Source organism: Bos taurus, chromosome 2 (assembly GCF_002263795.3).
Source record: "Bos taurus isolate L1 Dominette 01449 registration number 42190680 breed Hereford chromosome 2, ARS-UCD2.0, whole genome shotgun sequence".
In the NCBI taxonomy this organism is placed as follows: Eukaryota; Metazoa; Chordata; class Mammalia; order Artiodactyla; family Bovidae; genus Bos; species Bos taurus.
In genome coordinates, this window is record NC_037329.1 from 29,844,688 (window position 1) to 29,870,104 (window position 25,417).

Sequence of the window (25,417 nt, forward strand, 5' to 3'; positions counted from 1 at the left end):
GGTGGCTCAGACAGTAAAGCGTCTGCCTACAATGTGGGAGACCCAGGTTCAGTCCCTGGGTCGGAAAGATAGGCTGGAGAAGGAAATGGCAACCCACTCCAGTATGCTTGCCTGGAAAATCACATGGACAGAGGAGCCTGGTAGGCTACAGTCCATGGGGTCGCAAAGAGTCAGACATGACTGAGCGACTTCACTTCAGTTGTGGATATACTGAAACATTGAATAGTACACATTAAACAGGTGAATTGTATGGTTTATAAATTATATCTCAATAAACCTGTTTGATAAAAATGGTCTGTGGCATGGTAGTTTCACCAAGCACAGTGAAGAAACCAGCAATGAGAAATGTCCTTGCAGGAATTTCCACAGTCTTAGTTCTTTTACTACTCTCCACAAATTACTGGAATGTAAGTTGTATCTCCTTCATCTTCATCTTAGAATTAGAGGTAAAGATTATAGAGGAATTCAGGTAAATCCAAGTAGAATATAGTAACTAAAATTGGGAGCATACAGGCTGGTATGAATTGCTCTTTTTTTTTCAAAGGAGAAAACGACCAAGGCACATACTGGTTATACAAATGTGTATGAAAACAAGGAAGAAAGGAAAACACACTATTCAAGAGAATGAAAATAATCCTTTTCCTCTTAAAAATGTACTCTAAGGCATAAAGTGTAAGCCAGTTTATAAAAGTGAGTAAAGTGAGTATAACTGAGTTAAAATTGTCTGTCAAGATGTAGAGACTTGAGCTTCTTTGGGGTCCAAGTGCTGGTTGACAATCTGCCTGCCAAGGCAGGGTACATTGGTTCCATCCCTGGCCCAGGAGGCTCCTAGACGGCACCGGGCAACTAAGCCCATGCACCGCAACTGGAGAGTAGCCCCTGCTCGCCATAACTAGAGAAAACCCGTGTGCAGAAACAAAGACCAAGCAGAGCCAAATTAAACATTAATTAATGAAAGAAACATATAGAATTTAAAATTAAACCAGACATAAGTTAGAATCCACAAAAGATACACTAAACTAAAACAAAATGAAAGTTTAAAAGTAAAAAGAAGGAAAAAGTTATACCAGGAAATCAAAATCAAAATTGACATATGGTTCAGAGCTTTGAATGGTAGGTAGCAGTGAATGGAAGATAGCAATGAAAATTATTAATAAATTTGAGTCTATAAAGTGTGATGGTGACTTCTTTTTATCATCGATTAAAATATTGACACTAAAATTAAAGCTCCATAAGAAGCTTGATTTTATATATTCTGTATAGAATATATTTATGTCATAGTAATATTAATAACAATATTTTGTATTTATACATGTATAAGTATATTTTAATTTATATATATTCTATAATATCACTATTATAGATAAAATATTTGCATGAGTTTATGTTTATATGCACACATACCTTCTTACTTATATTTAAGAATTTCCATTCCTAAAGATAATTTCAACAAAACAGTGTGAAAATTCTTTTCAGTACAAAATATACACAGGACTCATGACAGTGACCAAATAAAAAATACACAGTTCACATACACATATTTTAAAAGATTTTTATGGTGATCACGGCAATAATATCAAATTAAAATATCCCATTTTTCTTCTAATAAGTTGGCAGTGATATTTTTAAAAATGTCCTACCTTTAGTAAAGGCATATATTTATAGTCTTTGGTTTATATAAATTTATATAATATATAAAGACTATATATTTATAGTCTTTGGTTTATGCATTGGTTCAAAATTTCTTTAAAATTATGAATATATGAATTAATACTTAAATATCTCATATACCATGACACAGAAATTCCATTTTTAAAGTAATACTTTTAAAAGACTTGCATATAGCAAAACAATTCATAGTATAATTGTTATAATAAGTGGCAAAAGTAGCTGTAAATATGTATTTCAGGATGATAGCAATTAAAATTATACGTTTATTCTAGATATCACATTTCTTTAATCACAGGAGTAACTTTCAGGCAGTTCAGTAACTCAGTCATGTCTGACTCTTTGTGATCAATGGACTGTAATATGCCAGGCTTCACTGGCCATGACCTACTCCCAGAGCTTGCTCAAACTCCTGTCCATCGAGTCCGTGATGCCATCCAACCATCTCATCCTCTGTTGTCCCTTTCTCCTCCTGCCTTCAGTCTTTCCCAGCATCAGGGTCCTTTCCAGTGAATCAGTTATTTGCATCACATGTCCAAAGTATTGAAGGTTCAGCTTCAGCATCAGTCCTTCCAATGAATATTCAGCACTGATTTTCTTTAGGATTGACTGGTTTGATCTCCTTGCAGTCCAAGGGACTCTCAAGAGTCTTCTCCAACACCACAGTTCAAAAGCATCAATTCTTCTACTCTCAGCCTTCTTTATGGTCCAACTCTCACATCCATACATAACTACTGGAAAAAGCATAGCTTTGACTAGACAAACCTTTGTGGGCTAAGTAACGTCTCTGCTTTTTAATATGCTGTCTAGGTTGGTCATAGCTTTTCTTCCAAGGAGCAAGCATCTTTTAATTTCACGGCTACAGTCAGCATCTGCAGTGATTTTGCAGCCCCCCAAAATAAAGTCTGTCACTGTTTCCATTGTTTCCTCATCTATTTGCTATGAAGTGATGGGACTAGATGCCATGATCTTAGTTTTTTGTGTGTTGGGTTTTAAGCCAGTTTTTCCACTCTCCTCTTTCACTTTTATGAAGAGACTCTTTAGTTTATTTTCACTTTCTGCCGTAAGGGTGCTATCTGCTGCTATCAGAGGTTATTGATATTTCTCTCAGCAATCTTGATTCCAGCTTGTGCCTCATCCAGCCCAACATTTTGCATGATGTACTCTGCATATAAGTTATATAAGCAGGGTGACACTATATGGCCTGGACGTACTCCTTTCCCAATTTGGAACCAGTCTGTTAGCTGACTGTATAGTCTCCATCTTTGGCCGTGAAGAATATAATCAATCTGATTTCGGTGATGTCCATGTGTGGAGTCGTCTCATGTGTTGTTGGAAGAGGGTGTTTGCTATGACCAGTGTGTTCTCTTGGCAAAACTCTGTTAGCCTTTGCCTTTCTTCGTTTTGTAGTCCAAGGTCAAACTTGCCTGTTACTCCAGGTTTCTCTTGATTTCCTACTTTTGCTTTCCAGTCCCCTATGATGAAAAGGACATCTTTTTTTGGTGTTAGTTCTAGATGGTCTTCTAGGTCATCATAAAACCATTCAACTTCAGCTTCTTCAACTTTAGTGGTTGTGGCATAGACTTGGATTACTGTGATATTGAATGGTTTGCCTTGGAAACAAAATAGAGATAATTCTGTTGTTTTTGAGATCACACCCAAGTATTTTAAAGTTAGCTTTATTTGAGGACACTCTTTTCTAATGACTTTTCTATTACACTCAAGAAATCTAATCATTTGAGGATGTCATTTTAAAAAAAAATAGATTTTCAATTCTCACAATGATGTATGAAATAAGTATATTTAAACTCCCTTAAAAATAATTAAACAGAAACATTAAACTGTTGATAACTTGCTCAACATTATGGAGTTGGTTTATTTTCATCCATTATTGGAGGAAAGAAGAGTTATGGTAGTTTTATCTATGAAGTGTAATTATAGGGTGTTTGTTGTTTTTTCTTGATTTCTATATTTTCAGAATTGAGCATGTATTATTTAATGGTTAAAAAAATGAGTGTCCTTAAATAAAACTAACATTGAAGTTGAATTCTTAATTAACAAGTATTCTGGTATAAATACAGTGATATATAATCACAGTTGTATGTTATTCCATTTCTATTCATAAAATTTTCACTGTTTTATTTAATGAGCTTCAAAGATTGAGTTCATCAAAAGATAATAAAAATGTATAGAATACTGCTATTTCAAATTATTTCTTTTTTTCAACAACATTTGCAACCAATATTGATTTGTAATTCAATGCCTTTACCTGTGCTTATAAATAATGGTGATTAGTACGAAAAATAGTAACCAAGAGAGGAGGCCTGTTCTTTATGTAGTAAAAAGAAACAAACAAATAAGTAAGAGTACTAAAGTATGTCTGACTTATTGCCAGACGTAATAGATTAGCAATAATACAGAAATCTCAAAGTTTAGCATGTTATTTGTTTTATTTATCAGATCTAGGTAATGATAAATGAAATTATAAAACACAAAGCTATAAATTTCAATGGCATCTGCATTCGCCATGAGAGAAGTTTGCTAATGCTGCTTTACTAAGGTATTTTATTTTACCAAAAACAAACCTTTGTCTTTTCAGGACTGAAGTCTTTTGTAGCCATACTCATCCATTGTTTGAAGAAACTCACTGTGGTCATTATCCTAACTCTCTTTTTTCTGAGTGTATTTTCTCTAATTGGGATGGGGCTCTTCATGGGCAATCTGAAGCATAAATGTTTGCGATGGCCCCAAGAAAATGAAACTGACATGCTGAATAATAGAACTGGAAACCCATATTATATTCGAGGTAAGAATCCCTTGCCATCTATATAAAAAAGCATTCTTCACAGAAATGTTGAACCTTCAATTTCAGAACAAATTCAACTTCAGAACAATCTTCATGTAAATACCTAACTATGCCCAAGTGCTAATTTGAATCGGTTTCCTTTATCAGGATGATAAAGTTCCAAGTCTTCAGACAGTTATGTCAGGGAAACCTAAGTTTGGAATTGCTAAAACTCACAAATTTTATCATTTCAAAAATAAATAAATATGACCAAAGCCTCCTAGATTGAGAGAAAATGGTAGGCTACAAACTCCTTCCTTCTTACTGTAGAGAAGGATGTTCATCTGTACAGATGTAATTGGGTTTTAGATATGCTGTTCACTCAAAACTAGATACAAAATTTCATGTCTTTCCTATTTTTCCAGAAACAGAAAACTTTTATTATTTGGAAGGAGAAAGATATGCTCTTCTTTGTGGCAACAGATCAGATGCTAGGTAAGTAGTATTAATGTTTTCTTCTATCAAATCTGTATTGTAATGGAGAGTGGAGTCGGGCCCTTAACTGCTCAAAAGCCAATAAGAGGCCATTTAGTGAAAAGGAAAGTTTGTTTTATTTTAGATGCTAGCAACTGACTGGAGGGTAGACTCTTGTTCAAAGGCTGACTCTCCATCTGCCCCGACAATCAGGGGGCAAGAGGGAGGGAGCTACATGCAGAAACAGCACAGTCAGCTCTGACAGTCATCTTGAAGTCGGTCATCCATGGTCTGACCAGCATCATGTTGATTGTTTTAAGTATGATTAATCTTCAGATCCAGGGTTGGTTGGTTTCAATTTCCTTGAGACCAATTCTCGGAATTATGACAGTTTATGGGAACCTGGTGGCTTAGTGGTGAAGAATCCACTTGCCAGTGCAGGAGATGCTGGCTTGATCCCTGGGTCGGGAAGGAGGAAATGGCAACCCTCTCCAGTATTGTTGCCTGGGAAATCCCATGAACAGGGGAGCCTAGTGGGCTACATGGAGTCTCAAAAGAGTCAGAAACGACTTAGTGACTAAACAACAATAGGACTTAAAATAATTCTTCAGTGAGATGACAGAACTCTCAAGTCTTCAGTTCAGTTCAGTTCAGTCGCTCAGTCATATCTGACTCTTTGCAACCCCATGGACTGCAGCACGCCAGGCTTCCCTGTCCATCACCAACTTCTGGAGCTTTTTCAAACTCATGTTCATCGAGTCAGTGATGCCATTCAATCATCTGTTGTCCCCCTTTCCCCCTGCCTTCAATCTTTCCCAGCATCAGGGTCTTTTCTAATGAGTCAGTTCTTCACATCAGGTGGCCAAAGTATTGGAGTTTCAGCTTCAGCATGAGTCCTCCCAATGAATATTCAGGACTGATTTCCTTTAGGATGGATTGATTGGATTTCCTGGCAGTCCAAGGGACTCTCAAGAGTCTTCTCCAACACCACAGTTCAAAAGCATCAATTCTCTGGTGCTCAGCCTTCTCTATGGTCCAACTCTCACATCCATACATGACTATTGAAAAAACTTATTTTCTTATAATTTTGAATGAAGAGATAAAGTTGAAACAGAGTGCTTCTCAGCGGTACAATGGCTTAATTCTTTGTGTTACTTTCCTCAGCTGGAATGACTTGGCACCCATCTGAAACTCAGTTCTTAGAGACTCTGGGCCCGAGATAGGGAAAAAGCACATGGAGGCAGGAGAATGAGTTATGTAGTTTAGTTGCATTAAGGTGCTTTAGGGGGCTTTCCAGAGGCTTTCCTTGTGGCTGAGATGATAAAGAGTCCACCCGACGCTCTTTCAGGATTTCGATCCCTGGGTTCGATCCCTGGAGGAGGGCATGGCAATACATTCCAGTATTCTTGCCCAAAGAACCCGATGGACAGAAAAGTTGGTAGGCTACATTTGACGGGACACGACTGAGTGACTCACACACACACACACACACACACACACACGGGGGAGCCTCTCAGGTGGCACTGGTGGTAAAGAGCTCACCTGCCAATTAGAACTCTGTTCAATCCCTGGGTCGGGAAGATCCACTGGAGTAGGAAATGGCAACTTGCTCCAGTATTCTTGCCTGGAGAATCCCATGGAGAGAGGAGCCTGGCAGGCTATAGTCCATAGGGTCACAAATGGTCGGACACAACTGAAGCGACAACACGTACAAGGTGATTTGGACATTTTATTGCTTATTCAACCTTTTTACCTCGTTACTGCTGGGTTCCCATTCTATTTTCAAGCCCAGATTGTGAATCCATCTCATTGTATCTGCCCCATCCCACTCGAGCTAAACCTTTCTGTGGACATTCCAAACTAGATTTGACGTGACATGCATGTTCAAGATACCAAGTCATGGATAGTCAGAATGACAATGATATAGTAGATCAAGGCCTTAAGAGAAAGTCAGTGTTTCACCTGCAGCCATTATACTTTGCCGTATGATAAACTATCCCAAAAACTAGTGTTTTAAGACAAGAACAAAAATTCATCAGTTCAGATTCTATAGGTCAGCAATTTAGCAAGTCTCAACACACAAGTACTTTTTAAACCTCTGTTTGTATCACATTTGTTAGCCATTAACATATATGTAAAGCAAGTCACATGGCCAAAGCTCCAATAATGTGGGAGGGAACTACAGAGAGGTGATGAGGGAGGAAGCATGATTTATTGGGCCACTACTTTCATAATGGACAACAAGAACCAAACCCCAGTAGGTAAAATTATGAAGACTCCATGAAAGGAAATGCAATAAATATTTAATCTGATCTTTCTACCAAAGTGCCGTTAGCTGCTTATAAATTATTGATGAACAATGTTTTCTCACTCTTTAAATAATGGTATCTAAGGGTTTGAGGTGAGATCATTTAAAAATTAAACCCTCAACTACTGCAGTTTTATTTTTATCAGTGTCATTTTCCACCAGTTATACTTTCACTTTGATTTTGGGTCATAAAGAAATCTTTAACAAAGACTTGGCAAAAACCATTTGTGAGGCCCTGTTGTCTTTTAGCTTAACTAATGCTGTTCACTTATATCAGCTGAAAATCTAACTCATATGCAACTTTTTTTCACTGGGAATTGTTTGGGAGAAAACCACGCCCCATGAAAGAGGGGGCCCTTTATTATTCATGGGTAGATATTCTGTATTTGTGATTTAACCTTGATCTGAAAGTCACCTAAGAGTAAGCAGTTTTTCTTTTCTTTATCTCAATTAGTCAGTGTCCTGAAGGATATGTGTGTGTAAAAGCTGGTGTAAATCCTGATGATGGCTACACAAATTTTGACAGCTTTGGCTGGGCCTTATTAGCTCTATTTCGGTTAATGACGCAGGATTACCCTGAAGCACTTTATCACCAGGTAAGAACACAGAATCTGCACTGCACGTAAGGATGATGCCATGCTCCTTCTTTCTAAAATAATGATCAAATGTAATGTATTTTATTAAATTTTTGTGTGGAGAAGAATTTGAGGCCAGAAGGAAATAGAATTATTCAATGTCAAACTGTATGTAAACACTGAACCCACGTCAGTGTTCTTATGTATTGGTATCTTATTTAATCTTTGAAACAATCCTACAAAGTCAGGATATAAATATGTGCATATGCTTTTACATGAAGACCCTAAGATCAAAGCAGGCAGATAACTTCCCCAAAGTTAAAACACACGTATCTACCAGAGATCACTGTACTACTCTGTGGTCTTATATATTTGACATTAACTAGAGAGCATTCGGAGAAGGCAATGGCACCCCACTCCAGTACTCTTGCCTGGAAAATCCCATGGACAGAGGAGCCTGGTAGGCTGCAGTCCATGGTGTTGCGAAGAGTCGGACATAACTGAGCGACTTCACTTTCATTTTTCACTTTCATGAATTGGAGAAGGAAATGGCAACCCACTCCAGTGTTCTTGCCTGGAGAATCCCAGGGACGGGGGAGCCTGGTGGGCTGCCGTCTATGGGGTCACACAGAGTCGGACACGACTGAAGCGACTTAGCAGCAGCAGCAGCAGCAGAGAGCATTTCTAGGTGCTAATTCTCCAGACAAAAAATTTGAACCTATGATATTACCATCTGTTAAGAAATTGTTGGGACTTCCCTGGTGGTCCAGTGGCTAAGACTCTGAGCTCCCAATTCAGGGGGAGTGAATTTGATCCCTGGTCAAGGAACCCCATGTATTGCAACCAAGAATTCACATGCTGAAACTAAAGATTATTCATGCCTACAATGTACTATTACTTTTTAATTCTTCTATTTCTTCTCATCCTCCTTTAATAGTCAGTCATGCTCCAGTTATAGTAACAGAAAGCTTACTGTTATGAGACTTTAAATAAAAATTCTGAGTCTCCTTTCATAACTGATGATTTGTGTGCCATAGTTTCTCGGAAGGATATAATATATACTCATTAAAAATGTAGATTCAGCTTTTCTTTTAAGAAAATAAAAGTGGAATATGCAGTGTTTTTCAGCAGCATAGTTAATATCAAAAGATATTAGATAAAATAATTACTTTATTTTAAAAGTATGTGCAGTTGAAGAATACTCTTTTTAAACACACATGTACTGTACTTTTTATGATTGAATAGATAAATTATGGTGTGTATGTGCATATGTGTGTGTTTACAGGCCATTAATAATGATAAGAATAATGTAATATATTTTTAGCACAAAGATTCATAATACATTATTAAATGAAAATCAAGTAAACCAAACATGCTTGTAGGAAAATTATATTTCTAGTAGAAGTACTTAAAATATTACAAGTGATTGTTTTCTTTATGCAAACTATATTTTTCTAATTTTGAAAGAGTAGTATATTGTTATTTGTCAAACTTTTTGACAAATATCATGCCTCCTCCACAACACTAGGAACTTCTTATTTCTGAAATAATCTTACCATGTTATCCTCTTCAAAATCCTCCAGTGATTTCCAAATGTCTATAGGATGAAGTTCAGTGTCCAAATGCATGGTCCATAGCTCCCTTTAAGATATAGTCTCTGCATTCATATTTGCTTGTTCAGCATTTCTGCCCACTAGGAGATAAACGACCTAAGAAGTCTTATTTTAATTTTTGTATTCTCAGCATCTAACATATAGAAATGCTTAATAAAATTTTAATAAACAAAAAATTTAAGGGAATATTTATGAATTGTTTACTTTATATAATAGTGAATGTCTTGCCTTTTATTTACAGCTTTCAAAGTGTATAAGTTAATTTACTTGTTAGCAACGGTTTAAAAGAAATATCATCACACAGCAGGGAAATGAGAAATCAGTCTGGGAGTGCCCTGATTCTGGAGTCTTTCAAGACTTTTATCATTATTGCACTCTAGGATTTTATTGACTAGTATAGATAAGGTTTGCTTTGATTTGGACTGAATTTTTTACTCATCACTGCTCTATTGAACTGACTATGACTAGGTAAATTCAATAGTTATTCCCAAAGAGTACAGCTTGTGTTTTGGAGAATATCATTCCCCATTCATTAAATAAGCATTATTTAATCCAAGTACTCTGATGTAGCATTGGTACAGAAATGAACAAAGCAGGTTGTCAGTCCTCATGCTGCTGCTGCTGCTAAGTCACTTCAGTCGTGTCCGACTCTGTGGGACCCCATAGACGGCAGCCAACCAGGCTCCACTATCTCTGGGATTCTCCAGGCAAGAACACTGGAGTGGGTTGCCATTTCCTTCTCCAATGCATGAAAGTGAAAAGTGAAAGTGAAGTCACTCTCGGTCGTGTCCGACTCTTAGCGACTCCATGGACTGCAGCCTACCAGGCTCCTCCTTCCATGGGATTTTCCAGGCAAGAGTACTAGAGTGGGGTGCCATTGCCTTCTCCGTAGTCCTCATGGAGTAGAGTTATATTCAACCATAGTTGACATTTATCACATACTTGCCATGATCTAAGATCTTCTCATACATTGTTTCATTTGATTTTCATAAAAATATATGGTAAACAAGCTATAATTAACCCGTGTTTTCTGCTAAAATACAATAAAACTTGAATTTGCACCCTTTTTCATTCTTACAAGATTGTATGCTTTTGTTCTCCATCAGCTTCATTTAGTGGAAAGAGCAAAAATATTGGATTCAGGTATTTCCCCACAGCTGTGAGATCTTTATCTAATTTCATCTCCTTTTTACATGGTAAATACAATGTAAATATTTTGCATAGAATTAAGGAAATAATAAACATATTTAGAATTAAGGAAATAATGAACATAAAGTATTTATTAATGTGTATATCCTACAATACTCATGATATCTAATACTGACTTCTGAATGTATTGTTGATAACAGCTATTTAGTGGGGGAAATATTTAACCAAATCCTAAATAGCTTACTCACTTGGATAATAGAGTTTATTAAAAAATACTGTTAAAGGAAAACATACTATAGATTAATAAGAAATTATTTCTGATTAAATGTTAGAACTTCCTGCTAATTTATAAACATTCTTAACTCATATCAACACAATATTTTCTGTAAGTAATACTTATCTATTGATTCAGATGAATGCTTAAAAATGAAACCTATTCCCATATCCATATGTTTTCCTGATATTTGTTCATCTACTTGTAATCAGTGAGGATAGATCAGTGGGCTATATTTTGGATTTGTAATATCTACTTACAAATTTTTAAATTTTCTGATATATCTTAGGTAATTATTTTGAAATAAGAGCCAGTCGATGCTCGGTTTAGGAATCTACTACTTTGTACTTTTCTATCCATAAATGGGGTTTCCCAGGTGGCACTAGTAGTTAAGAACCTGCCTGCCAATGCAGGAGACATAAGACATGCAGGTTCGATCCCTGGCTTGGGAAGATCCCCTGGAGGAGGACATGGCAACCTACTCCAGTATTCTTGTCTGGAGAATCCCTAGGACAGAGCATCCTGGCAGGATACAGTTCATAGGGTCATAGAGTCAGACACGACTGAAGCAACTTGGCACACGTGCTGTGCTTAGTGTCTCAGTCTTGTCTGACCCTTTGTGACCCCGCGGGCTGTAGCCTGACAGATTCCTCTGTCCATGAGGATTTTCCAGGCAAGAATACAGGCGTAGGTTGCCATGCCCTCCTCCAGGGTACCTTCCCAAGCCAGGGATTGAACCCATGCCTCCTGCATTGCAGGTGGATTCTTTACTGTTTGGGCCACCAGGTAAGCATGCATGTGCATCCATAAATGACTTAATATATGTGAATTATATGACTTTCCTATGTGATTTGTTTAGAGGTTCTTCACGAAAGCAAGTATCCTGACAGATAATCAAATATTCCTGTTCCTCCTCTCTTTGAACAGACATGATTTTGTACTTTGTTGTGATGTTTCCATAAAGTAATGATCCAAGGAAAGTAATATCCAGACATTCATTCTTTGACTTTATTACACTTCATAAGAAAATGGCAATCCACTCCAGTGTTCTTGCCTGGAGAATCCCAGGGACGGCAGAGCCTGGGGGGCAGAGTCAGACACGACTGAAGTGACTTAGCATAGCATATATTTAAAGATTCTATTGCAAAGAAAACAATCATTCATATTTGGACTATCCAGCTTTCTTTATTGAAAGATGACAGTTTTTTCCTTTCATTATGTTTGATCTGTTAATGAAGACAAAAACATCAAATGCTCACCCTGAATTAAATTACTAAATTCTTCCCTGGTTTTGTACCATTATTTTGTATCTTACGTATATGTCTAAAGTTAAAGAGCTTTTCACTTATTTATCCAGGTAAAGCCAGTACTTTAACTGCCTTGTAATTGCATTCCACTTGTAACTAAATTCTAACAAAATTTCTTTTTTTTTTTTTTTCTTCATTTTAAAATAAGAGATCACAGTAAGACAAATAACATTTCCTCTCTGTCTTTTTTCCACCTCTCCTTAGATCCTTTATGCTTCTGGGAAGGTCTACATGGTATTTTTTGTTGTGATAAGTTTTTGGTTTGCCTTTTATATGGCAAGTTTGTTCTTAGGCTTACTTGCTATATCCTATGAAGAAGAAAAGCAGACAGCTGCTGAAAAAGCTACGATTGATCAGGAATTTCAGAAGTCTTTGCCAGAACTTCAAGAAGAAAAAATAACAGCAGAGGTATAGATTTTTTTAATGCTCTTTTAGAGTCAGAATGTATCTTCTGAAGTCTTGGAGCATATGTGTTCTAATAGATGTTCAGTATCTATGTATGGTACATGATAAGGTCATAAGTGATTTTAGTAAAAGGGCTCACTTTCACTACATAACATTCTTTTCTGAGTGTGGTGTGGTAAGAGTGACCATTTTTTGGTCACTTAATATATACAATATTTTTGTTCCAAAATGCATATTGCTCCTGCCACTGCTGCTAAGTCACTTCAGTCGTGTCCGACTCTGTGTGACCCCATAGACGGCAGCCCATCAGGCTCCCCTGTCCCTGGGAGTCTCCAGGCAAGAACACTGGAGTGGGTTGCCATTTCCTTCTCCAATGCATGAAAGTAAAAAGTGAAAGTGAAGTCACTCATTCGTGTCCGACCCTCAGCGACCCCATGGACTGCAGCCTACCAGGCTCCTCTGTCCATGGGATTTTCCAGGCAGGAGTACTGGAGTGGGGTGCCATTGCCTTTACTACTGCTAATAAACTACGGGTGTGTATATATATATATGTGTGTGTGTGTGTCTGTCTGTCTGTCTGTGTGTGTGTATATATATATATACAATATATATTATATTATATATATAATAAACTATGGGTGTGTATATATATATATGTATATATGTATTTGAACTTCTCGTAATGCAGTACACACTTTTTTTTCTTATAATGCAGGCATAGTTTATTAATTTAAACTTACTTCATACAGCACATTAGAATTGACTTTGGAAATTTTCAGCGTTCAACTCAGAAGTGATAGCACCTTCCACAATTTAGAAGCTAGAAAGTACTAAAACCATGGATCAAAGTATAGTAGGGAAGTTGTAAAAAGAGAAAAAAAATAATGACTTTCTGGCTCTTTCAAGAGGAAATGCACCGTCCATCCTGGCATAAGAAGTTATGTTATCTGTGCAGTAATTAAGTTCATGATAAGTAAAACAATGCAGTTTTACTCTAATTTTCAATTACCCTGGTGTTCTGTTTGAATGTACTTTTGGATGTTTAGCTTCACAGCAAAAGATCTGGTCTATGAATCTAAAAGTATTGGCAGAAGTAATACTACAGTTACAGAAAATTGTCTTTAAAAAAATCTGAATTCTGCTGTAAGTGTGCAAAAAGGGAGAACAGGCCCCCAGAAAGCAACCAGAAGCAGCTTTCTTATATTCCACAGGACCTGGCTGTCTCACACCTCTTCCTAGGCTTAGCTCAGTCGCCTAGTATCCCTCCCCAGAGCTGTCCAGGTGTGTGGTGGGCAAGGGCCAGAGCAGCCTGAGGGGGTGGCACTCATGCCTCTTCTGAGGTGTTGCTGTCTTCCCCGGTGTTGTGAGGTGCCCCACTGCCTCAGAGTTTGTCCTTCGGAAGGTGCTCGGCCCAGAGTGGTCACAACCAAGTCCAGTGCCCTCACCCACTGACCTGGTTACAGGGCCCTCACTTGCGGGAAGGGAGCCATGCCTTGCCTTCTCTTCCATCCCTCTGGGTTTGTTACTATTTTCACTCTTGACTTGCTAATGAAGATTGTCTACATGGGAATAAGTATTTGAACTACATTTTCTAGTAGATGGAAAAAGGACAGATTGAGGGAGCAAAGGATAGAAAAGATCTGTATCTTGCTTATCCCTCATATAGAAAGGATTAAAAAAAAAAATTGAGGAAAAGGGCCATGATTCACTCTGGCATGTGTGGTATAACTGGCTAAGAAGATCTTTAATCCCAAAGGCCTCTGCTGGACCAAAAGGGAAAAATGATAACTCTCTATTAACTAGCTCTCTCATTAAGTTGTGGTCAGTGAAGAAACTCAAGAAAAGTCACTCCACTAAAAAGTAGGACCTGAATGACATAATGTAGGATCATAGCAAATGACAAGTTATTGATAGATACATATATCTACGAGGTCAGTGCATACCCCTGAAAGAAGAAGCAATTGTAGATGGTATGAAGAAAGGATGTATATTAATCAAAAAAAGCTCTTGACTATAGCCATTATATCACTCATGAGGAAGTCACAGATAAACTACAAAGCTTTCTGTCTGTAGAAATGAGTCTGAGATCCTACAGATTGAATGATTTTAGTCCAAATGATATGTGGAATGTATAATTTGAAGTGGCATTTCAAATGACAAGAGCTACACACAGATATATCCAAGAGCACAGTTCTTCTCTTATTTCAGATGAGATGCCCTATTAACTCTGCCTGTGAAAAACTTAGAGTATTTTGTAATTTCCCAATATCTCCATTCATTTAGCTATTCTGGACCACATAAACCCTTTCTGGATTTAAATAAAGTCTTTCAATTATGAAAGATTTCTTTTCCTGGAAGAGTACTAGAACATTTTGTCATGCAAAAGTGTTCTGGGAAAATGAGAGTAAAAGTCATTTTTACAAGATATATTTTCTTTTCCTTTTTTACACATAAGAAAATGCTGGAGAATGAAGAATTTTAAATGGAACATACTGAGGACTCTTTAGGTGACTGATGTAACACTCAGCAAATTCTAATTCCTATGTTGAAATTACTGGGAAATTGCATATGTGTTTAATATTCTCACATTACAAGAAAACAGTAGATTATATTTGCTAAAATCACAGTTTTGCAGTCAGATTAATATAGATTTCAGTCCATTTTAGCTGCTTACTAGATTTATGATATTTGCCAAGTATGTTAACCTTTCTTTGTTGTTGTTACTCAGTCACTCAGTCTGGTCCAACTGTTTGCAACCCAATGGACTGCAGCACGCCATGCTTCCCCATCCTTCACTGTCTCTTGGAGTTTGGTAAAACTCATGTCCATTGAGTTGGTGATGCCATCTGTCACCCCCTTCTCCTCCTGCCTTCAGTCTTTCCCAACATCAGGGTCTTTTCCAATGAGTTGGATCTCCACATCAGGTGGCTAAAGTATTGAGACTTCAGCTTTACCATCAGTCCTTCTAATGAATAATCAGTGTGGATTTCCTTTAGGATTGACTGGTTTGATCTCATTGTAGTCCAAGAAACTCTCATAAGTCTTCTCCAGCACCACAGTTTGAAAGCATCAATTCTTTGGCACTCAGCCTTCTTTACGGTTCAACTCTCACATCTGTATATGACTACTGGAAAAACCATAACTTTGAATATATGGACCATTATCAGCAAAGTAATATCTCTGCCTTTTATATGCTGTCTAGGTTTGTCAAAGCTTTTCTTCTAAGAAGCAAGTGTATTTAAATTTCATGGCTGCAGCCACAGTGGTTTTGTGGCCCAGGAAAATAAAGCCTGTCACTGTTTCCATTTTTTCCCCATCTATTTGCCATGAAATGAGGGGACCGGATGCCATGATCTTTGTTTTTTGAATTTTGAGTTTTCAGCCAGCTTTTTAACTCTCCTTTTTCACCTTCATCAAGAGGCTCTTTAATTCCTCTTCACTTTCTGTCATTAGGGTGTATTATTTACATATCTGAAGTTAACCGGTCTAAACCTCAGCTTCTTCATCTGTAAGGTGTATATTATAATATCTGTCATAAGTTGTGAGATTCAAATTAAATAGATGCTTATAAAGCACTTAGCACTGCTTAGAGTATACTAAGCAACTGAAAAAATGGTATTGATTAATTATAGGAAACACAGGAAGACAACTGCAAGAAGGCACAGCAGTCCATATGGAGAATACTCATCAATATGAAATTCTCAAGTCTTTTACTGTGTCCCCCTTTTAGGGATAATTAAAATAATAATAATGACAATAATAATAATAGTATATAATATTTATTGTCAGCTATGTGCCAGGAGAAGAGAGTGGCAGAGAACGAGAGGGTTAGATAGCATCGCCGATCAATGGACGTGACTTTGAGCAAACTCGGGGAGATAGTGAAGGACAAGGAAGCCTGGCATGGTGTGGTCCATGTGGTCACAAAGAGTCAGATATGACCTAGCGACTGAACAACATCATGTGCCAGACACATAAATAGTGTCTTCACAGATTCTCAATTTAATTCTTATTGAGGAGTTCCAGTTGCAAAATTCGATCTATATTTATAGGTATTTGATTTCTCGACAGTGAGAAAGAGCACATTTTTCATCATTGTTCTAGAGAATCAACACTGAAACCTTATTATTCCATCAATTACACAGTTTCTAGGTGAAATTTGTCTATGAATTCTCAGTTATTGGCAAAACTTCAGAAAAGAGTCAGATACATACAACAGTAGAATGTAGGTATTAAAAAATATTTGCACATCTAAAATGACAATCTTAGAATTCACCTGTATAATTAAATGAAACATCATTGGCAATTTTCTGTATTAGGCATTGTATTAAACATTGGAGATTTAAAAATTAGTGAATACAAATGCACTGTCTATCTTCATGAAGCTAGTGGTCTAATGGGGAGATAAACTATAAAATTATTATAGCATATCTGTAACTGGGACCACCAGGCATCATGTTTCCTGATGTTTTTAAATAGGAAACATAAAATACCACAATATGTTCTTGCCAAAATCTGCACTGTCTAATAAGCTTCTAAATCTAACCATCTCTTTCTAGAGACTATAGGAGAGAAGAATGCATTAAATTACACTAAAAAGATATAATCTGCCAAATTAAGAATGTGGAAAATTCTATGAGTGATTCAGTATTTTTAACAAATCATATAGGATAAATAAAATGATATAAGATAACCAACAGAACTACAAACCAAAAAAAGTTTTACCCCTTTTGTATTTTGATTGGAACAAATTAACTATAATAGAATGTTTCTGAGTAATGAAAGAAAATTGAGCATGATCCAGGTATTGGATAATATTAAGGAATTACTAATTTTCCTTGATTTTGGCAGTGGTGGTGTGATTATTTTTTAAAAGAGCTTACCCTGAAATTTTATGATGTGTGAAATTTGTTTTACAATACTTCAGGAAAAAAGTAGGGTGGGTAATACATGAAAAACGGAAAGTATAATGTAATTAATGGTTGAAGCAACCTATTGGGTACCTGGTGCATATTATTCTTCCCTAAGAAAATTAAATGAAAATGTGGAAGTTGCTATAAAAGTGAGAAACATAGTGTTTGAGAGCCTTTAATAAAGTTTTCTCTGAGTCAGAAAAGGTTTTTATGAGGTCCCGGCACTTGAGTTGAGATCTGAAGAATGAGTCCTTGCTCTCTGATGGGCAGGAACAGGATGAGTTAGAGAATGAAATAGGCCAGTGTGGTTTCGGTAAGGAGAGAGAGCCTGAGTCCAAGATAGAACATTCCAGGTGTTCATTGCTTAACACCAGAAGTATGACTGAGTTCTTCCTTATTAATAGCTCCCTTCCAGAGAAAATTGAAATCAGTGCTGAGAAGAATCTTAGCCCCTTCCAGTCTAATTTTAACATTGGATTGTCTAAAATTCAGGCATATGCCCTTATTAGCTCTTATACTTTCAAAAAGATTTTTTTCCCATCATAGTCCTCTCAATTTGCATTATAAAATAGCAATATCTTTAGTAGTTAGCCAACTTAGTAGTTGGGCACTTATTCAATATTTTTGAAAGGCTCAATTAAGGTAAATATATTACTAGACTGATAATGTAGTTTGTTCATTTTATATCCTAAAATACAGCCTTGCATGTGTGCATGCTAAGTCGTTTCAGTTATTTCCAACTCTTTTGACCATATGGGCTGTAGCCCACCAGGCTCCTCTGTCCGTGGGATTACCCAGGCAAGAATACTGGAGTGGGTTGCCTTGCTCTCCTCCAGGGAATCTTTCCGACCTAGGGATCGAACCCCACGTCTCTTAAGTCTCCTGCATTGGCAGGTGGGTTCTTTACCACACAGCACCAGGGAAGCCCAAATGTATCCACTGCTGCCGCTGCTGCTAAGTCGCTTCAGTCGTGTCCGACTCTGTGCGACCCCATACACAGCAGCCCACCAGGCTCCCCCGTCCCTGGGATTCTCCAGGCAAGAACACTGGAGTGGGTTGCCATTTCCTTCTCCAATGCATGAAAGTGAAAAGTGAAAGTGAAGTCGCTCAGTCGTGTCTGACTCTTAGCGACCCATGGACTGCAGCCTACCAGGCTCCTCCGTCGATGGGATTTTCCAGGCAAGAGTACTGGAGTGGGTTGCCTTCTCCGCCATAGACGGCAGTTCAAGCTAAATCAGTAAAGAATTGAGCCTTGACTGTATCAACAATAATATTATTACCCTCCCCACTCCACTGCCCCTCCAACTACGGATGATTATCTTTACTGGATTGTTCTTTGATGTAAATTCATCAAACGTTGTCACTATCAGAAGCAGAATTATTCTGAGAAATAATTCCTCAGTATTAAGATTATACTGGAGGATATTATTAACGATTTGACAGAGTATCTTTATGAAGAAACACCTGGCAAATTCCTCTTGGACTTTAATAAGAGAAAAATTATAGTTCTGTTGGATTTTAATTCATAGAAATTTGGAATTATATAAACTATCACATATTGTATGTAGCCTTGTAAGTCAGATAAGAAAATACTTTCTGGAATAAGCATGGTTTAGATATTTTCCAGGCAAAAGTGCTGGAATGGATTGCCATTTCCTTCTCCAGGGGATCTTCCCGACCCAGGGATCAAACCCAGGTCTCCCACTTTGCAGGCAGACACTTTACCGTCTGAGCCACCAAGGAAGCCCAGATAAATAAGTTTTGCATCCTGAGCTTTTGCTTATTTTTTCAATTAAGAAAAAAAGTGAGGCAACAGAGATCTGTAGACTTAAAGAACCTGTCATTTTTCTGATGGAACTCAGTATGTAGTGGAGTTGGTTTTTACCTCTTTGAGTTCTAGTATTTTTGAAATTAGGGGGAACTTGACTGATACCGAGTGAGACGAATTTGATGATTTCCTTGATCTCTCTTCTGGGACTTCAGATAGACCACAGCAGAGCCTGCCAGCCAGGGTGTTCTGGGTTATCAGTGAACCTCAACCATTAATTCCCTCAGTGCCCATGCCAGTTATCCTTATTCAAAAGGTACCTCACTTACGTAAGTTTATTCACTGGTGACTAAGATGGCAAAGAAATCTGCCTGCAATGAGGGAGACCCAGGTTTCATCCCTGGGTCAGGAAGATCCCCTGGAGAAGGCAATGGCTTCCCACTCCAGTATTCCTGCCTGGATAATTCCACGGACAGAGGAGCCTGGTGGGCTACAGTCTCTGGGGTCACAAAAAGTCAGACACACCTGCGTGACTAACACACACTATTTCACCTATTAAGCTCACCTATTTACCAAATTAACAAACATACAAATATTATTATTCTTTGTGTGTGCCGAATGTAAAAATCCTTGGGAGTTCTATGGTGCAATATCATCTACCCCTTGTCAGTTACTTACAGTTTAAATTCAAAAACAAAATTTACTCATGATCACTAGAAACCTCTGGGGCCATACTTGTGATAATCATGAATGTGTAGAGCTTGTAACACCTACATCAAAACCTTAGAGTTTTGAGTGCCTTTCCAATGCAAGGGTTCTTTTAAACTTTGTAACTGTATCAGCCAAACAGGATGTCTTAAAACCATTATACAAGAGACAAGAGGGACAGAAAGAAATGATTTCTTTGGGGGATTATTATGTGTATTCTAATCAGACCCATCCTTTAAAATTCATTCTGTTACCCGATATTACATGAGACATATTTTATCATTTCAACACCAAATAATTTGATTTAATCAAGAGAGTTTATGAAGTCATAGTTAACATATCTTCAAGTAACACCTTAAAACGGAGAAGGCAATGGCACCCAACTCCAGTACTCTTGCTTGGAAAATCCATGGACAGAGGAGCCTGGTAGGCTACAGTCCATGGGGTCGCTAAGACTCGGACACGACTGAGTGACTTCACTTTCACTTTTCACTTTAATACATTGGAGAAGGAAATGGCAACCCACTCCAGTGTTCTTGCCTGGAGAATCCCAGGGACGGGGGAGCCTGGTGGGCTGCCGTCTATGGGGTCGCACAGAGTCGGACACGACTGAAGCGACTTAGCAGCAGCAACACCTTAAAAATATAAGGTGTTAGAGAAATGTAAAGTGTTAATATTCAGTAGCATATCTGCCAACTGGATGTTCCACAATAATTCTAAACTGGACATTGAGTTCTTTGTCAAATACGGGTAATAGCACTAACATTCTCTAGTTTACTCCTTTTATAGTTGACCTCATAGTATAACGTGATTTGGTTGACTTACAAGTAATGCAGATATATTTTCTAAACAATCCTAAGTCGGTTTAATAGTACGTATGGTGGGACTTCCCTGAGAGTCTAGTGGTTAGGACATGTGCTTCCACTGCAAGTGCGATGGTTTGATCCCTGGTTGGGGCACTAAGATCTCTCATCCACACAGCCAAAAAAAAAGTACCTATAGTGTAAAAAGTGGCAAATTATGGAACCCAGAAAGGTTTTGGGAAGTAAGAATTGGCATTTTTAAGTAGGTTATAAACCTTCTTATAACCATAGTCTTGAATCTACAAAGGGGAGAAGCCAGAATTAGACTCATCAAATTTCTTTTTAGACCAAGACCATACAAATAGAAATGAAGAAAAGATCATCAACTTCCGTGATTACTTCTTTGGATGTGTTGGGTGATGCTACCATCAGCCATAAAGAAGGTAAAGTAAAAAATATTTAGACGTGATGAAAGGTATCATTCGTATAACTCACTGTTAAGAAACCCTCCAGTTTCTTCAGAACTTTACTTGATAATAACTAAAATTTAAGGAAGAACCTGAGACTATTAGGGTTAACAGTTCCAAATTTCATAAGCATGTTTTAAACACTGGAAAAGGCCACCAAAAACTGCCAAGGAATTTTCTTTAACACTGAAAGTGACATGAGCATTTTAACTAAAAATACAGGTTGGGGTATATAACATTAACATCTTAAGGCTCTTTTTATACTTGTCTCTACTTGTAATATGTATATAACCAGTAATCATTATTATAGACAATATTGAAAGACATTATTTTGTAAAGCATATAAATCTAAAATTATACACATGGTACTCTCAGTTATATTCCATATTAGTTTTTCTTGAGAAGTACTCCTATATTTTAATTCTAGTACATAATTTTTTCATTTTCATTTGTCTAACTCAGCAAGCATGAGCAAAATAGAGGAAATTTACTTTGCTCTGATTTTCATTAATTCAAAATATTTCTGTTTGCTATTTCAAAATCAGAAGTCTACGTTATAACCTCCCTTTGCATGCAAAATTTTCTACTAATTAGATGCTTAGTGCTTACATAAACAATTAACTCATGTATAATTTTCTGTTCTTTCAGTTTCAGAGCTTAAAAAATCCAGGCAGAGATGCCCATTTTGTTGGTATGAATTTGCTAAAACTTTCTTGATCTGGGATTGTTCTCCCTGTTGGTTAAAACTGAAAGAGTTTGTTCACAGGATTATAATGGACCCATTTACCGATCTTTTCCTTACCATATGCATTATTCTAAACATACATTTTTTGGCCTTGGAACACTATCCAATGAGTCTGGAAACCAGCAATATTCTCAGCATTGGAAACGTGGTAAGGCTCTCATTGTAAGTTATTTTCTCCTGCAATTTCAGCTTTTCTTTAGTCACCGTTATCCTCATTATTTTACTTTATAACTCCAAAATGTTGCAAATACATTGTATGAGTATTAAATGAAGTATTGTTTTCATGCTTCCTTACCTCTCCAAGCCCTCCTTTGTAAATGTTCTTATCTTTGAATAGATTTCTAGCTGCTGCTGCTGCTGCTAAGTCGCTTCAGTCGTGTCCAACTCTATGCGACCCCATAGACGGCAGCCCACCAGGCTTCCCGGTCCCTGGGATTCTCCAGGCAAGAACACTGGAGTGGGTTGCCATTTCCTTCTCCAATGCAGGAAAGTGAAAAGTGAAAGTGAAGTCGCTCAGTTGTTCCCGACTCTTAGCAACCCCATGGACTGCAGCCTACCAGGCTCCTCCGTCCATGGGATTTTTCCAGGCAAGAGTACTGGAGTGGGGTGCCATAGCCTTCTCCGAGATTTCTACCTAGAGTCTGTTTAAATTTAAGATTTCTAGCTAGCTGCAATGCAGTCAAGTTAAATAGAAATTATTTATTTCCTCTCCCATCTCAAATATCCGCTGTCTTAATATGGTAGCCCCTAGATCACAAGGGCAGAGGTGAAATAAAAGAGTGAGTAACAGTGAAAAAGTACTTCACTGCCACTTGAATTTTGAATCCTGTTACAACTGAACCTGCCTTAGACTGGAGCTTATCTTTCTGGCAAGGTATTTTAGAAATTCACCTTTTTTTTTTTCCATGTAAAAAAAGGCAAAAGAAAAAGATTTACATGAGTTTAAAAACAAGTCCTATTCAATCAATTTTGTTCAATCTATATTATTCAATTTTGTTTGCTTTTATTGCTGTTGTTTAGTTGCTTGTAATTAAACAACAGGAATAGTAGGCTTTTCTGGTGGCTCAGATGGTAAAGAATCCTCCTGCAATGCTGGATACCTGGGTTTAGATCCCCTGGAAGAGGACATGGCAACCCACTGCAGTACTTTTGCCTTGAGAATCCCTATGGACAGAGGAGCCTGGCGGGCTACAGTCCACAGGATCTCGAAGAGTCAGACATGACTGAGCGACTAAACACAGCACAGCACAGTTGCTTGATATTAATACTGTCAGTTGTTATGAATTTTGAACTATATATTTATTTGCTACCAAAACAATAATTTAGTTATTTCTACCAGTATAGTTTTCAAATGACAGTTTTCATAAGTTTACCTTTTTTTAGATCATCTATATTTTTAAATTTTCCTTTTATATTTTTAAAAATTAAATATCTTAATATGGAAAAAGCAAGAGAGTTCCAGAAAAACATCTATTTCTGCTTTATTGACTATGCCAAAACCTTGGACTCTGTGGATCACAATAAACTGTGGAAAATTCTGAAAGAGATGTGAATACCAGACCACCTGATCTGCCTCTTGAGAAATTTGTATGCAGGTCAGGAAGCAACAGTTAGAACTGGACATGGAACAACAGACTGGTTCCAAATAGGAAAAGGAGTTCGTCAAGACTGTATATTGTCACCCTGCTTATTTAACTTCTATGCAGAGTACATCATGAGAAACGCTGGACTGGAAGAAACACAAGCTGGAATCAAGATTGCCGGGAGAAATATCAATAACCTCAGATATGCAGATGACACCACCCTTATGGCAGAAAGTGAAGAGGAACTCAAAAGCCTCTTGATGAAAGTGAAAGAGGAGAGTGAAAAAGTTGGCTTAAAGCTCAACATTCAGAAAACGAAGATCATGGCATCCGGTCCCATGACTTCATGGGAAATAGATGGGGAAACAGTGGAAACCGTGTCAGACTTTATTTTTGGGGGCTCCAAAATCACTACAGATGGTGACTGCAGCCATGAAATTAAAAGACACCTACTCCTTGGAAGGAAAATTATGACCAACCTAGATAGAATATTCAAAAGCAGAGACATTACTTTGCCAACAAAGGTTCGTCTAGTCAAGGCTATGGTTTTTCCTGTGGTCATGTATGGATGTGAGAGTTGGACTGTGAAGAAAGCTGAGCACTGAAGAATTGATGCTTTTGAACTGTGGTGTTGGAGAAGACTCTTGAGAGTCCCTTGGACTGCAAGGAGATCCAACCAGTCCATTCTGAAGGAGATCAGCCCTGGGATTTCTTTGGAAGGAATGATGCTAAAGCTGAAACTCCAGTACTTGGGCCACCTCATGCGAAGAGTTGACTCATTGGAAAAGACTCTGATGCTGGGAGGGATTGGGGGCAGGAGGAGAAGGGGACGACAGAGGATGAGATGGCTGGATGGCATCACTGATTCGATGGACATGAGTCTGAGTGAACTCCGGGAGTTGGTAATGGACAGGGAGGCCTGACATGCTGCAATTAATGGGGCCGCAAAGAGTCAGACACGACTGAGCGACTGAACTTAACTGAACTGAATATGTACTCTTTATCCCCAAAGGAACTATTCAAAATGAAAAGATTTTCACCCTCAAATATTCTTTTGTTTTCTTCCAAGATGGCTTTTATTAAAGTAATTGAAGATTCTATATACAATGTTTGATATTAGATTGTCAAACAAAATATATGAACCTGTCCTTGTGATGTAGACTCCAAACTAATCATATTTTGACAGAGAAAATATGAAGAAAGTGACAGTGAAAATTTATTCTGTGTATGAGGGTTCTGATAGAGCTATTGGAATCATATTCTTATCCCTGTGTTTTGTTTTATTTAGGTGTTTATTGGAATTTTCACAGCAGAAATGATTTTTAAAATAATTGCCATGTATCCATATGGATATTTCCAAGTAGGCTGGAACATTTATGATAGCCTAATTGTGTTCCATGGTTTAGCAGAACTTTATCTAACAAATTTTCATGGACTGGCTATTTTACGATCATTCAGGGTGGTAAGTAGAATACAAGACCTAAATTTTATTTTATAAAAATTCATTTCAGTTTTCTCAGGCATAAAGTGGGAAGAATAGTAATACCTATCCTGATGGTATGTTGGAACTGTTAAATGAAATAATTCATATATAACAAGCTTAGAAAGTAACCCAGAAAAGAGTAAGTAGTCTCTAATGCTGTTTGGCCCAGGCATTAAAAGAAACAAGCCATATATACAGTGAATTTGAGATATAGTTCTATAAAGCAGGGTCAGGATTACTGGGTCAGTTTTGAGAAACAGAGTAATAGAGAGTCCAAAAAGCTGAATGCCAATGTGTAACTAAAGAATTAGAATCAGGTGAGTATATCTAAATGTAAATTTGAAAATTTTATAAAAGAAGGACTGTCAGGCTAATAGAATGTTGCTATG

At 37.4% G+C, this 25,417-nt stretch overlaps 1 protein-coding gene across 1 annotated transcript in view; it reads left to right on the top strand.

The window, feature by feature from the left end:
* The window catches only part of SCN7A (sodium voltage-gated channel alpha subunit 7), an 81,154-nt gene that overhangs the window by 25,954 nt on the left and 29,783 nt on the right, over positions 1–25,417 (top strand). Inside the window, exons 7-13 of the mRNA XM_010802033.4 lie at positions 4,268–4,474; positions 4,879–4,948; positions 7,690–7,831; positions 12,358–12,561; positions 21,097–21,193; positions 21,866–22,110; positions 24,834–25,007. Coding sequence (XP_010800335.2) covers positions 4,268–4,474; positions 4,879–4,948; positions 7,690–7,831; positions 12,358–12,561; positions 21,097–21,193; positions 21,866–22,110; positions 24,834–25,007 — 1,139 coding nt within the window. The remainder of the gene's footprint in view (positions 1–4,267; positions 4,475–4,878; positions 4,949–7,689; positions 7,832–12,357; positions 12,562–21,096; positions 21,194–21,865; positions 22,111–24,833; positions 25,008–25,417) is intronic.